General features: G+C 40.1%; 1 protein-coding gene across 1 annotated transcript; it reads right to left on the bottom strand.

The window, feature by feature from the left end:
* Positions 1 to 6,557: 6,557 nt before the first annotated feature.
* Positions 6,558 to 15,616, bottom strand: eva1bb (eva-1 homolog Bb (C. elegans); the record flags this gene model as incomplete). The annotated part of the gene is made up of 3 exons (XM_083900129.1): positions 15,477 to 15,616; positions 8,377 to 8,535; positions 6,558 to 6,988 (listed from the first exon to the last, which is right to left on the bottom strand). The coding sequence occupies exons 2-3, from the start codon at positions 8,441 to 8,443 to the stop codon at positions 6,558 to 6,560; spliced, it is 498 nt and encodes a 165-aa protein (XP_083756255.1). The 5' UTR covers positions 8,444 to 8,535; positions 15,477 to 15,616.
* Between the last annotated feature and the right edge of the window lie 754 nt (positions 15,617 to 16,370).

Below are 16,370 nucleotides of genomic sequence, written 5' to 3'. Positions count from 1 at the left end.
GTTTTTAAACTATGAAGCTTCCTTCTAAGTTTCTTGACCTCTGGTCCTTATTGTTATCTACATGTTAAGTAAATGGCTTTGTTAAAAAATAAAGTTAAATGTGCATTATGTAATAAATCTAAAGCAACTGGCCATACAATCCTCCTAATATGTCACAGAGACTCAGGAATAATGTCCATATAACAAACTGAACTCACCAACAACAACAGTACAGACAAAATATTTGCATTAAAAAAATATATTTTGCAGACTGCAAATCATGTTTAGGCATGTGGTGCCACCTACTGCTGTCTACCAATCGTTGCAGTCAGTAGAGTCTCAGCTGCAGAGCAACCACTGGTTGCCAGTTACATCAGAATACGAAACCTAAAAGACCTTGGTATTTTGAATTTGAATGTAGTAACTGTTTTTGGCCACATTCTTACAGGCACCTTTAATGGCTAAATCATAAATATCTCCTACCTCAGAACTGCTTTTACTATTCAAAAATGTATTCAATTTGTAGTTTTTGGCTTAGCCCAAAATATTTGCCTAAACCATGACAAAATACAAACATATTTACACATTTATTCACAAGTAATATATATTTTTTTATGTTTTACATTGAGTTCAGAGGCACAACAAATATCACATTAATTTCTCTGCAACAGCAGCTAGCTTACCTTAGCTTGGTTAGCATGACTGGAAAATTAGATAAACACATTTTCCTGGCTCTCCCTGAACATAAAAGAAAAGTCCACAAAAAAGTATTTGAAAATAGAATTATGTTAATGTTAATTTGCCTTTTGACCTTATAAAAAGTCTCTAAATAAACTGCTATCTAATATTTGTGTCATAAACATTAGCATTCCTGGGGTCCGTTTCACAAAGCAGGTTTAGTGAAAACTCTGAGTCTGTTAACCCTGAAATGAGGGAAACTCTTTGAGTTTTCCGTTTCACAAAGGGAGGTAAGTCAAACCAGAGAAAGAGGAGTAACTCTAGCCTGTTTCACAGAGAGAGGTAACTTAAGCTCTCGTTCAGTTACCATGGTAACATGCTCTTTGAAACTAACCTGGTCGGGAGCAGGTTTTTCTCCGCAAACCTTGAGTTTCTCTCTGTCTCCGCCCTCTTTCAGACACACATGGTATTTGATTTCCTCATTCATTCAGTCAGCAGAGTTTTGGCGTAGTATAGTTATGCGTCTACATTAGAAGTTATATTAGGTGGAGACTATTTTCACTACCATGTCCTTTTGACAGTGATCCTGTGGATGAAGGAGCAGCACAGGAGATGATTATCAGACCTCATAGATGTTCTTACATTTCCAGACACTTTTCTTTTTGAGCGGAACTGTTTCACATCACAGTTCATCATTTACATACACAACCTAATCAGTCCTTACATTTCAACATTAACAACCAGAGTCACGCTCTCACATCACAGCAGAAACTTTGTCGCGCTGCGGTTTTCTTTATTATTTTTTTTTCTTACAAATTTAAATTTTTTTATTTTATAGAACGTCATAGATGCAGAGCACTTGAACGTGATATAAATAATGAGAAGTCATTTATGTGTGAAAACATAATTATGTTGGGGATAAAACAACTGTACAATCAAACAGCCACTTCATATTTACTTTAAGTAAAACATGATCAAAATGAGGTAATCCCATGAGATTATAACGAGGTTTTACCTGTTTGAACAATGTTTTTATGTTTCATCTTAATCTTCTGCCAACTGCGCTTCTCCCCCGCGTGATTACACCTAAATAAATAAATTAATAATCTACAACTCAAGCAGTTTCCCCCTGTAATACTATTGTGATTGTGCAAAGGACGACATTTAAACTTCCTCATCAGCAGCAGTGTTCTCTCAGACGCCGTCTCCCTGTCTTTTGCTGCTGTTACACTTCCTTCTAAAACATGCTCAAACTCACGCATTAATATTTCCAACTCCAGTGTAATGAAGAACGTCACCCTCCGCTTGCCCGTTATCATGGTGACTCTTTGAAACGGGGCTCCATTCATACTGTCTTTTTATAATTGTGGTGCACGCGCTTAACTCGAGGTGAAACTACTCCGAGTTGAACAAACTAACTCAAATCAGCTGTTCTGAAACCGAAAACTCAGAGTTTCCTATCTCAGAGTAGATCAACTCAGAGTTCAGGGTTAGACTCAGAGTTTGTTGAACCTGCTTTGTGAAACGGACCCCTGATGTCTCAGACAACTAAAACTCACATAGAAATGCTATAACAAGTCAAATTAGGTGACATTGAGATTTGTTACAGGATTTAAATAGGTCTTTGATTCAGCAATAATTGTGGAATACAAGTATTGGAATTAAGTTTACATTTAAGTTGATTAAACACCATTCTGGGCCATTACAATGACTCGTAGTACGTCACTGTTTTGTAGCACTGCTACATTTTGTCTCTTTGCAAACAACATGTAATGTTTTGTCTTTCTGTCCCATTCTTTAAAAAGTCTTAAGGGAATATTTTTAATGTTGTTGTGGTCAGAGGTAAAATGTTACTATCTCACTGTTTTTTTGTTTTGCCTTGTGAACATGATATTTTAGGAACACAGAGAATCCTTTCAGATTTAGCACAACAGCTCAGATTTTGGTTCCTGAAGGGGAGCGACATTATGTCTGGCAGTTGTATCATGAGCAGGCTGGACACTGGGGCCCTGGAAAGACTGCCTCTCTGATTCAGAGAAGCTTTTTCTGGCCACAATTGGCCAAGGTGTGTTCCTAACTCTAGACCTGTGCCACTGACCCCTATTTTGACCTTTGCTCCTTTGGAATTATTGTCTGTAGGTTTTTTGTCCATAGGGAACCCAGAAGACACGTACCACAACATGCTGGTTATGGTAGATCATTTCACCAAGTATGCCTGAGCTGCAGTGACCAGAGACCAAACGGCAACAACAACAGCCAGGGTACTGTGGAACAAAGTCATTCAGCCGTTTGGCGCACCTTACTACGCCTTACCATCCGGCATTGGGGCTTGGGAACACTTTAATAGAACCCTTCTCGGACTGCTGGGAACCCTGGGGGAAGACGAGAGGAACTGGCATGAACATCTCCCGGAAATGTTACAGGTATATGGGTCAATGACAAATAAAGCTTCTAAAAAGGTGTTTTTAAAAAGTATTTTCAAAATAGATGTAATGCATATTTCTGAGTCCAGAACAATGTGTTTGAACATTTCTCATATACTTGTATAACTGTTTTAACTCATTTTTTAACAGTACTTTTAACTTCACAACAAAAAAATGTCAGGTGGCACAACCAACTATTATATATAAAAATATATATACATTCCTAATATTTATTTTAAAATTCATTATTTGGCAACTATACCTTAAGGTGTCTACACTAGATAAACATTTTTATTTTTATCATTGTGGGTTGTTTTTTTTTTACAATAATTTAAGATTTTAGCTCTCTGAAGGTCAAGTTTTTATTTTGAGTTTATCATTATTAAAATAACATTTTTAATAGTTTTCTTAGTCTGCTCAGTTGCTCGGACAGCTGCATCACCTGATATCTTAGGGGTTTGATAAGCCAAAACATAAAATAATATAATTATTTGAAATTACTGAAAAATGCATGAAAATTAATAGGTTTTATAGAATAAAGTGATAGATGAAAAGATTAAGTTATGGTTTTTTTATATATATAATGGACTTGGACACAAAAATATGCATGTCATGTCATTGACCCATATAACAATACAGTAGACAGCTCTACCGGATACCCCTCACACTATTTAATGTTTGGATTTTTCTCACAGGATCGCCTCCTGGGACTTTCAGAGAATGCGGGCTGCTCATCAGTCGAGGACTGGGTCAAATGTCACCAACGGAGACTGCAGCTCGCGTTTGAAAAGGCTGTACAACACAGAGACTCTGAGATGGCCCGACAAAACACCTACTATGACCAGAAGGCTGGCAGTTCACCACTGATCACAGTTCCAACAGGTACTTCTACAGGACATGAGAGCCAAGGGCCAGGGTAAACTGGCAGCCCGACCCTGAACTTCCAGTTTATGTCATCAGACAAGTGGAGGAAAATGTCGAAAAAGCTGTGCATCGTAATCTCCTGAGACCCTTGTTGGCACCATTACAGCATGGGAAGCGTGGTCCCTGTCAGGAGTGACCCAGCCCTTAAGTCCCCAGCCACAGACCTCAAATAGTGTCCCTGTAGGTCCCCCATGGGTTGGGTTTTGTGTCCCCACAGGTGCTGAGACGAGACCAATGTCCAGGACTCCGGAGCCCAGAGGGTCCTCTAGAGCGACCAGAGGCATGCCCCCCACAGCGCTACCAGGACCTTTAGAACCAGTGTGCCGTTGCACAGTGGTCATGTGGATCCCACACCTTCAGGCACCCCTTCTTAGTACTTTTTTACTTAACCTTCACTGGACTCAATTAGCATTTTAAATATTGAGATGAATATTAAAGGACTCATTTAAAAAAAAAAAAAAAATCCATATAAAATATATCCACTGGTTGGTCAATTGCACGAACAAAGAACACTTTACACTCGTCCTCATGTAGGAAAGATGAGTGATAGAAAAACGTGCTGCACATATTTCGCTCAGTATCAGTATGAAAGTGTGAGTGAATGGCAAAACTGTAATGTATATGCTGTGAGTGGTCATCAAGACTAGAAAAGTGCTATACAAACCATTTGTGAGATCATAAATATCTATAAGCAGGTTAGGTTAATTGCAGGTGGCCAAATATGTAAAATATTATATGTATATACATAAGGCTTCAAACCATCTTCTCTTTATAGCTCATATTTCATATATCACAACCATTCTCTAATAAAGTGAAAAAGCTTTCGTCAGTAAGACGAAATTAAAGCATAATGTGTTATAATGCACACACACACACACAGACACACACACGCAGGCACACAAAAGTGTTTCATAAACATCAATACAGAATCAGTGAGCACACAGCATGAGGACACAAGTGTCTCATTTGGACCGTCCTCCTCTCTCACTATAACAATCCACAATTCAACCTTTATGACCTTCAGGGGACAGTGGACACACACTCTGCAGTCATAACACAATCAAGTCTTTTCATGAGTGGAGGAGGAAAACTCCGTGGACAGAAAACGACTGTCTCTTGGGACATCGCTGGATTTACTCAAGGAAGCTCTGCATAGGTAATAACCAGAGTACAGCTCAGGTCAATGGCTCTTTCATAGACACACACAGACATGTCTTTACCAGAGAGAGGGGGTAAAGACAGGGGTGTCCCCTCCAACCTGAGGGGAGGGGACGGTGCTGGGAAGTGTGGGAAGAGACACACAGAACTTAGGGGAAGACTCTGCACGAGGCCTCCATGAAACCCAAGCTGCATTTATTTGCTCAAAACGAGACATTGGGTAGCAGTGGGTCAGCAAACAATCAAGTCTCATCTGACAGTTTTAACATAAACAGAAACACAACATATAAATCCTAATAAAAGTGCAGACACAGATTTAAAGCTCCCATAGAGTGGTCCTGTACTTACATACATGAACTTCTAGTTGCAGTTAAACGAGCCGATAGAAATCCTCTTTTCTGTGTGCAAGTTTTTATTCAGTTTTTAGTCACATCTCAACGACCTCAACAGCACAACATTGCTGTGTATTATTTTTTGGTGATCCAGTTGCATCATGGGAATTGTAGGATTCAGTGTTTGCAGGGAGTAATCCACACTCACGGGTTCATGAAATTAGAAACATTTGTTGTAATGGTTTGAAATTAAGTCAATGTTTTTTATTTGGGATGTCCTGACTTTATGTAAAATATATTGAATATAAAACTGCATGTGCTGCATGAACAGAATATAAAACAACAGTGTCATGTAACACATACGCATTATGTTTGGAGTGAAGTTAGCAAGCGCTAACAGGATGCTAACCTGCTGAAATGCCAGACAAGTGTTTTTGCATTAATGTGCGGCTTTCAAATGACAAATAAAAGACAGAGACGGAGTCGACTGTGGATGTTGAATAAGATATTACATTACAAATCGCAAACATATTAGCTACAAAGCCCATGACAGGGCCGGTGCATCACAGTATAAGAGCCTCATTACTGGGCCCTGTAGTCACTTTAGGGGCCTACTGTTGTGTAGTAATATTGTGGAAAAGTTATGTTATGTTTTGAAAATGAAAAAAAAAAACAAAAGGAAAAAGTCAATTTTGTCCAGCTGTGAGCGTCGCTGTACACTTTTTAAACACTTTTTTTGTGGCTAGCACAGAAGATTAATTGTTCGGGACCTTGCATGTTGTCCCTGTGTGAGAGTGGATTTTCTCCAGTATCCTCCCACATGTCGGAAAACATGCTGAGGTTCATCTCTATATGTTTGCCCTGCGATGGACTGGCGACCTGTCCAGGGTGTCCCTCGCCTTTTGTCCTATGTCAGCTGGGATTAGTGGCCCTCGTGGAGGATAAAGTGGGAGACAAGTCACAGAAGAGTCATATTCCTCTTGTTACATGAAGGTGAAAATATGTGTATAATGATCTTTGCAGTCTGTGAGGTGTCTTTAAGATGCAGTGTCTGTAGTGTCTGTTAGTGGTAATGCACTCGTCCGATTGTCCCGGTCCCCGTGACCAGGATGTCCGGCTGCCCGTTCCTCCAAATCTCCCTGACGATTCGTTCCCTCTCCTCCAGACGTCTGGCTTTCTCCAGCTCCTCCGCGGAGGCGAACACGTTCACACTCCTCAGAGTGCCATTAGACGGGCTGCTGCGGTCGCTTATGGACGCCACTGTCACTTTGGGGATGTCTGCCTCGTCGCCGTCTTCCTCTGCGATGCTCTCATCCTCCTCATCATCCTCCTCCTCTGCACTAGACTCCTTCAGCTGTCTCCTCTCGGGGGACGGTGGGGGTTTGATGCTGCGCCGGGTCCTGCAGGCGATGGCGGCCACCATGAGGCAGAGCGCCATGAGGAGGCCGAAACAGACGCCCATCATGAAGTAGAGGGCGAAGCTCTCTGGGTTGGCTGTGAGGGCAGAGGAACACAATCAGCAACACTGCAGGACAGCAACTTTATCAAAGGATCACATGATAAAACTGCACGTCTGTACTGACTTTTACTGATTAAAATATTCTTTACTCTGGTATTCTTTATTCTGATTTCTGAACTTCAGATACTGAACTACATGGGAACAGACTGGCCCAGTATTGTTATATGGTGCAAGAGCATGTCCACTACTGTAAAATTTGAAAAAAAAAAAAAAACCTCAAAGATCACTGGTCAACCTTCACAGAACCACTATGAACCTACCATAACAAATTCTGAATATACATCAAACCATACAGGGTCCAGTGACTCAATATAATCAAAATGAAGCACACTTTTGTTAAAATGCACACAGTTTCTCTCTTTGCAGTGACTGTTTTGTGCACATACATACAATCACACATAAAATCTTTCGACATTTGTCCAAAAAGAAAAGTATTAATCTCTTAATATCTAATGTTTGAGCCAAAGAAAACATGACACCTAAGTCCCAGGAAGTAGTACATTGAGACAGAGAAATTCATTTTAAAAGTCTTTTGTTTAATGATGGGCATGAATTGTCAATAAGTTAAGGCGACTAAAATGCACAATTCAAGAGGTTTCTTGAATGCATCTTGAAGCCGCTTCACCGTAGATCCCACAGAAGTGATTAAATTTACCAGGGTCATTGAATGCATCTCATTACTGCTCCTCTTGGTTCAACACACTGTGAACCCTGAATTACTTTCACTAGCTCTCATGTGCTGTAGTCTAGAATATACAGCATGATTGTATGAATAGTTGTTTTTTAATTAGAACTATTACAGCATTTTGGAAGACCATGTTTTACAGTAGCCACATTTTTGACAAACTGAAGGCATGCATTGCAACTTTGCCAGTAAATTAATACACTGTTTTCTGTATTCCCCAAGATATACATGCTATCCACTTTATTAGCTACACCCGTTTAATTACTCAGTAAAACAAATCTACTCTAATAACATGGCAGAAACTCAGTGCATTGAAGCATGTAGACATAAACGTAGTCAAGATGACCTGCTAAAGATCAAACCAAACTGATTTAAATGACTTTAAATGTATCATGGCTCTTGGTGACAGGGTGCTCTGAGTATTTGAGAAACTGCTGATCTAATGGCATTTTCCTGAAAAAAAAAAAAACATCCAGAGTTTACAGAGAATAGTCCAACAAAGTGAAAATATCCAGTGAGCAACAGCAACTCAAATAACCACTCGTTACAACTAATAAGACCATCTCTGAATGTACAACACATCATATGTGAAGCAGACGATCTACAGCAGCAGAAGAGCATCTGGAGCTCTTTATTAGGCGTCCTGTGTACCTAATAAAGTGACAGGTGAGCTTTTACCTTTGATGTGAGCGTAGGTCGCCATGCTGTTACTGAGCAGTTCCATGTCTCTCTTCACAGGCTCCATCCTGGTTCACAGTGGGTTCAGATATCTAGCATGTCCGGGACCTTTCACTCTCTCCACTCCTGCAGCAGCAGCAGCAGCAGCAGCAGCACGTCCTGTCATGAAAAGACACAAGTAGAGTGTTCATGTGTGCAGCTGAATTTGAGACATTTTAATAAGGAACATACAGAAAAAAAAACTGAGCTCATGCAAAAACCAGTGGAAAGGATCATCCAAAGCTCCCCTGTCATTGCTGTGATTTAAACACAGTGTATAGGTCAGCACAGAGGGACAATGTGTTCCAAGTAAGTGGCGAGAACAGCAGTGTGAGGCCCCCTCTCTCTCTGTCTGATAGGGATGTTTACAATCATGACGTCAGAGACCGAGCTGGCTCTTTTCCTGTCTCAGGGACATGGGGTTTTCTTTTTCCCACAGAAAAGTCTTGTTCTGCCTTCGGCTTGTGTGTCCACTGGGGAAACTCCCACTAATTAATGAAAAAAAGTCAAGAATTAAAGGGCCAGTTCACAGAAAATTTCCAACAAGAAAAGTAAACACACTCGTTGTCGACTACTTTATTGTCCATATGAGGGTCTCACAGTGCTGGAGCCAATCTCAGCTGACATACACCCTGACAGGTCACCAGTCCATCACAGGGGAAGTGCACTCTATCTTTAAATGAACTATTATGTCCATATGAAGTGTCAACCAGTTGTGACATCACCCAATAGAATCTGAACTCCTGTTTTAAAGAATTTGCAATTTGACCGGCGCCATACTGAGTTTTTGCAGCTGGACCTACTGGACCAGTGCTTCTCAAACATTGCATACCACCTGAGATAATATTGCTCTCTTGAGGTAACAACATTGGACCAACATTTTTTTTCAAAAAAATGGTCAGATATTGGACGACATAGTATAGTTTGACGTTTTGGTCACATTTTGGGCTGAAAGTTTTTTTCTTTAATTGTCCGATTTTGGACGATATAGTATAGTATGGCGTTTTTGGCAAATTTTGGACCCAAATTTTTTTTCAAAAAAAATTGGTCAGATATTGGACAAAATAGTCTAGTATGACATTGAGGTCGACCATATGATATTGTGGTCACATTTTGGACAAGAAAAATGTTTTCCAAAAATTTGTCCGATTTTCGATGACATAGTATAGTATGACGTTTTTGTCAAATTTTGGACCAACATATTTTTTCCAAAAAATGGTCAGATATTGGATGAAATAGTCTAGTATGACATTGAGGTCGACGACATAGTATAGTATGACGTTTTGGTCACATTTTGGGCTAAAAATATTTTTTTCTTTTAATCGTCCGATTTTCGCAGCAAAGTATAGTATGGCGTTTTTGTCAAATTTTGGACCAAACTTTTTTTTCAAAAAAATTGTCAGATATTGGACGAAATAGTCTAGTATGACATTGAGGTCGACAACATAGTATAGTATGACGTTTTGGTCACATTTTGGGCTAAACAAATTTTTTTTTTTTTTAATTGTTCAAATTTGGACGACATAGTATATAGTATGGCGTTCTTTTTCAAATTTTGGACCAATTTTTTTTTTCAAAAAAATGGTCAGATATTGGACAAAATAGTCTAGTATGACACTGAGGTCGACAACATAGTATAGTATGACGTTTTGGTCACATTTTAGGCAAAAAAAAATTGACGTTTCAATAAACATTAAAATACAGTGGCGTAAATAGTCGAGCAAAGTCAAAGTCACGTTTTTTGTTTTTTTGTGTAATCTCGATAGATAGCTCTCTCTGGGCTGTGGGTGATACTAGGGTTGCAGCTCATACGCACAGGACACAGTTCTACTGTCCCGAAATCTCTCCCACCTGACAACAAAGACAGGTAGGAACCAAAAAGAATGAGAGGTGTAAAGAAAACATAAATTTACATTAAAATAAACACCCATATTATAGACATATCAGTTTACTAGTCAAGATATTAAATATTTAACATGTTCTATATAATATGCACTGCACAGAACTATTATATTTACTAGCCTATAAGATATAATACACTTAATTTGTAATTATGTGCAATGATATATCGTACCATAACCAAGGTTTGTTTCATTTTCCACTTTGATCACTTACCCTGGTATATACAGTAGAACATATTTCTGATTTTTCAAGTACCACCAGAAGAAGCTTTTGGTGGTACAAGTACTACAGTTTGAGAACCATGGTACTGGACAAAACTGTTAGTATACTGGTGTCCACTCGTATGTGCCATTATTTACCGTCAATTTTCCTCTAAATTGACATATTTTATTAAAGGAAGAGCTGAATGTTGTGATTGAGATTGTAAACTCCTCATGGAAATATTAAGTAGAAGCTCATTTTCTCATAGGCTTCCATTCAAACTGGAAGACTTTGCCTGTTTTGTATATTGAATCTATGGTTGTAACTGAAGTACAGACCATTTATTAAATTACTTAATTGCAATGCAACACGAATGCACTCACAAGAAAAAACAGAGGCAGAGGAGCAGCTGCAAAAAATTAAAACGAATTATGAGACGGTGGTGAAACGGAGCAGAAAAGAAAACAGTTTAATGTCTGTCTGTCGAGTTTAACTGACTGTGACGTTTCAAAGCTACAGTTTACGGTCTGTGTATCAGCTGACCTACATCCATTTCATGTTTCTCAGTCACAGGGACAAACACAACATGGTGACCAAGTGTAGTTTCTCTGGGGGTCGTACCTTTGTTCCCCGGGTCCTATGTTCACCGTTTTTCCCAAAAAAGGTCCTATGTTCCCCACTTTGTATGTGACAGGGAAACATGGGACCCTTTTTTTGAAAAAGGGTAGGGTTAGATGTTAGGGTTAGAGAAAGGGTCCTATTTTCCCCGGTCACATACAAAGCGGGGAACATAGGACCCGGGGAACATAGGACCCGGGGCACATAGGTATGGTCCCGTTTCTCTGCCATTGTCATTTAGCATGTTAGCATGCTAATGCTAGGTAGGCAACATATTCCAGGCACAAGCTGGTTTATTGTTTAATCTTAAAATAGTGTTCTCAAACAAAAATAAATCTGCATCCAGTAACTATTATTTTTCTCTCATAATCCTGCCAACTGCAGCTTTAATGACAATCTTATATTATTTCAGTCTGGACCAAAGCAGACGTTTACATAAAATGTAACTTTAAAGGCTCAAATGTGTAAGAAATATTCATGACTTCATAGTACGTCCTCAACGTGTGGGAAGTCCTCATAGCACAGCTGCGCAAAATTGCTGTGACGTTGTTTTGACTTGACACAAACGCACAAACCAGTGACTTGTAAAAGCAGTTGTTTTCTGTGTAACTGAATCATTAGAATCAGTTGATTAAAAAGAGTCGTTCACAGAAGCGTTCAGTACTTCCTGCATTCACTGAAGTGAAATACGAAATAATAATTGGGCTCACAATCGCTGGCTTTCAGCAGTGTTGTCACTAAATACACCAGAATCCTCTATTTCCTTTGCTAAATGTTGGAGATTAAAATCTTTTTTAAGTCTTTCTAACTGATCTACAGTTCATCATTGTTCAGTTAGATTCTACTGTCGGACGTCACGCTAATGACTCTTCCAGTGATGACACTCTCTGACCAATCAGTGTGACGTCACATTTTAGTATCGGCTCGGCATGTTTGGAACCACATCAGAGGAGGTACTAAAACTAAAAACTAAAACACCAGGTACTATCGCTGATGGGAAAGGACAAAACGAGTAGAGTCGAGCCAATTAGTGCTAGGACTGTATTATGGAAAAGCATCAAACCAGAAAGGATGTAAACACTCTCACAGTTCTCTCTGCAGCGTCCCCTTTCTTCTTCGTCAGTTTGTGCAGGTTTATGTGCGCGTAGCTGTAGAAATGTGTTTGTGTTATAAGCTTCTCCCTCAAAACTTGAAACATACTTCCATTTGGGCCCCACCTTAAGCACATCTACAGTAAAAAATGGTACTTATGTATACTCTATTCACTAAACTCTCCTAAATGTTACATGTTAACATTTATGTTACTGGTCCTTTAATTCCCACAGTTACAGTAAAGTTTGACGTAAACACGATGACTGATATTTCCCACCCCCTCACATTCACTGTCATTACAACAACAATGCGCATGGGAGCCCAATGTTTTTCTTTCTACTATTTTCTCTCCGGGGGAAAAAAAAAGCAAAACCATGACCTGCTCCAGCCATTGCCACCGGGGTCCGAGTGTTTCTCTTCCACCCTGATCTTTATCCTGGTGACTCTTGGCAGACTGTGAACACACTGGCTGGTCGTCAGGGTGGGGGCTGAGTCCGGACCCACTGACTCATGGGAAGAAGCATGACTCCATCTGCACTCTCAATTTGCTGCCTCCAGACCTTAACAGCATAAGTGGGCAATTTAGTTTTCAGTGTAGCTCATGTAAAGCCAAACAATGTTTGTTTTGATTAAAGACTTGGCTTTTACATCCAGTAGTGCTTCCATGCCATGTTTATCAAACATGTAGCCTTCACCGCGCTGTGGATTATCACCTTGTAATCAAGTCATTCCTCTCTGTAATTTGCTGGTTTAAAGGAGTAGGTTCACATTCTGGGAAGTGTTTTCTCTCCCCACCTACTGTAGCACCTTCTCAGGTCAACAATTAACAAGTGACATCGGCGCAGTTTGTGGATTTATGTGCGAAAGTATAGCAGCACATAAGGACATTTTTATTTTTTAGATTCACCTGTATTTCACAAAAGTAAAATTTTTACTTTTTTTTGTTCTCAAACTTTCTATTCAATGCCGATATTTCTCTGAGCACCTATCATTTCTTTTGATTTTGAAGCTTCATATATTAATTTGTATCACTTAAAAAAAACATTTGATGTAGTTTGATTTCTTTTGAGCACACGTTAAAAATCATTAAGTCTTTAAGTGATTTTTTTGAAAAAATTTTTTTTGACGTACTGATACAGTCACCCCCAGCTTGTCACTGTCACTGGAAACTAGCCTAGGGCACCTGCTGTCTCTGAAAGCATGGCTGCCAGTGGGAAACCAAGGAAAAACAGACAAGCTCAAACATTAAAGCGGACCTAGACCGGAAGTTCCAATTAACACTGTTTTTTAGTGTGTATCTGCATCATTACCTTGTTTATGAAGCCCTGAAGGTTCTAAACAAACAGTTCAGCCACTGCTGAGAACGCTGTGTTTTATTGTAATCTCGGGCTCAGCGAGATCTCTGAAAAAAACCCAGTCCGGTTAGGTAAAAACACCGGTTCTCCTGAACAGCAGATCCTCCTGCTCCGGGCACATCCGGTTGCGTACATTGAACCACAGAAGAAGAATAACGTCTGTTGTGGAGGTGTTTCACGAGCGACAGTGTCTTCTGACTCTGGGTCTGACTCCGGGTCAAAGTCATAAAAGGGACTGCGGCGGGGAGTCGTGAAGAAGCTATTTTTAAACACTGTTAAAACAATGTTTTGATAATGAGTAGCAGTGCATCCACCGTTCCAGAGGGGGGAGCTGTGCTTCTGAGAGCGGGTGTGCTGAATATGTCACTTCTGGGTACTGGCCAATCACAAGACAGTTGGGAAGGCTCTACGCTGGCTGGCCAATCACAACACACTCTGTCTTCTGGGTGTGAGAGTTGAGTCTGAAATATCGCGGCTGGGGAACAGCGTCAGAAAAGAGGATTTCTATCGGCTCGTTTACAGCAACTAGGAGGTTTTTGACCATAAAAACAAGTTAATGGATGTAAGTAGACCTCCATAACTAACATATATGTGCAACAGGACTCTATGTGACCTTTAATTTATACACCTGCTTAAGTCTATGATATCTGAAGAATATGTTGACCACTTTTTTTGCAGCCTTAAGACAACCTTTTCCAACTTGAAATCAAAATTTGCGTTGCTTTGTAAATGCTAACTCCCCACACCAAAGTCCATATAGAATATTAACAATTTTACAACACAGCACACAGGAGCTGATCCTCTGCTGCCTCCATCACCAAGTTGGAATGTGTTATTTAGTGACATCTGTGTTTGAAATCCTTTGTGATACACATTTACCAAATTAGGCATCAGTAAACCAAGCAACACCTGTGTTGCCATGACCTAAAAAAAAAAACATGTTGAATTTCTCTATGGAATTTGGTAGAAAGAAGACTATTTTCAGTGAGGGCAAAGTTCTGGGTCTGGTTCTCAGTGATGATGTGATGCTGCACAAGGTGAAATCAGCATTGACTTTGTTTCAGCACCTCATACAACCACACCTCAAAACTATCACTTTAATGTTTTATATGATTTAATAGACAAATAAGATTGTCATATCTTCACAAAAGCAGCCTCTGACTTTTTCTGTTTTCCAGACAAAAGCAGCTCCAAATATCGTATATTTATGCAGAGCTGCACAGATTTATTCACAGTCTGTGGTGAAGTTCACGCGCGGTGCTGGACACACATCACAAGAAGCCGAGGGAGGCAAATGTCCATTTTACGCAGCCACACTCTTCGGGGCAGACAGATTTAACACCTAACATTTCCAGACAAGTCCAATAACTCGTTACTCCACACATGCAAAGCCCCGCAGCTCGGGCTGTTTATGTGACCCCGTAAAAGCACATTCCCCTTCAACCCTCGGCACATTTCCTGCTTAGATAATCCCATTTAAGTCAAGAAAATGAAATCTGACACTCTGAAACCAGGACATTATTTTAGGCTCTACGGCTTCCACCAAGAAGCTGCTGCCAGGGATGCAATGGTGCAGCTTCTGTAGCAGAAAGATGGTAAACGTTTTTTTTTCTTTGAGTTTATATTAAAAAAATATTAAAGATTTTGTTGTGGAAAGCGGCAACTTTAATGGACTGTGGTGTTATAAAAAAAAAAAAACATGCTGTAAGTTCTAATAAACCAGTTTACTGCTCGAGAGCAAAGTTAACTGCAGTAAATGTGGTCAAATCCACACAGAAATATACAACTGTTTAAAAGTCTGGGATTGTGGAAAGTTCACAGTAATTGCTCCATGTTAATGTGCAACAAAATCAGGATTTACATATTTACAATAAAAGTCAGCACACCACTCACCTTGATCCTGGATGTGACCGTGTTCCGACTGGCAAAACAAACAAAACCAAAAGAACTCAGACACTTGTGTGTCAGACAGCATGTGGACAAGATCCAGAGGCAGCAGGAGGTGAATGTTGCTGCTGGAGTGGACGAGGAGCAGCTCCACACTGTGATCCACTCCCTCTCATCCTCCAGAGGGAGGAGGACCAGACGAAAACAGTCCACCAGAGTTTCCTTTTCCTCTGAGATAAAATTAAACTCACATCTGATTCCAAAATAAAAGCCCTGATTTGCAAAAGAAAATATGTTGTCCCTCACTTTCATAGAAAATCGGACTTTACTAGACTTTTTTTTGTGCTCCTGTGCAGATTTGAGCCTGATGATGCCTGACCCTCTCCAGTGCTGCTGGTCACACCACACTGAGGTCTGTTCTCTGTTTAAAGCCAAGAGGGTGGAACAGGAAATAGCAAGTTGGCTGCCACTGGCACTCTGGGCAGCAGTGCTGCGGGGGCTTGTGGATTAATTGGGGGGGGGCGGGGGGGGCTGTAATGTGTAACTTTTCATTATGAATGAATGTCTGTCAGTAAAGTGAGGCGGCAACAGAGGTCAATCAGGTTAAGGAATTATCTCCAGTTACTTGAGAGAGGTAGTGAGAGACTGAAATGAATGTTGAAGGAGAATGACTGGAATATGGACCGAGAGTCGTCCTTTCAGAAAGATCTGCAAACTCAGATGAAGTGTGGGGTACAGTCTGAGGTGGCAGCAACATTATCAGTGTTGTGGCAGTGTTGTAATGTAACAAGTACAAGTACAAATGCTGCAGTACTTAAGTACAAAATGCACATATCTATACTTTACTTTGTTATTAGCAACTTTTACTTACTGCTGCGCTTCTGAGAGCGGATGTACTTC

The sequence above is a fragment of the Microchirus variegatus genome, assembly GCF_963457635.1.
Source record: "Microchirus variegatus genome assembly, chromosome: 13".
NCBI lineage: Eukaryota > Metazoa > Chordata > Actinopteri > Pleuronectiformes > Soleidae > Microchirus > Microchirus variegatus.
The sequence above is the reverse complement of the archived record's forward strand: the minus strand, read 5'-3'. Positions and strand labels throughout refer to the sequence as shown.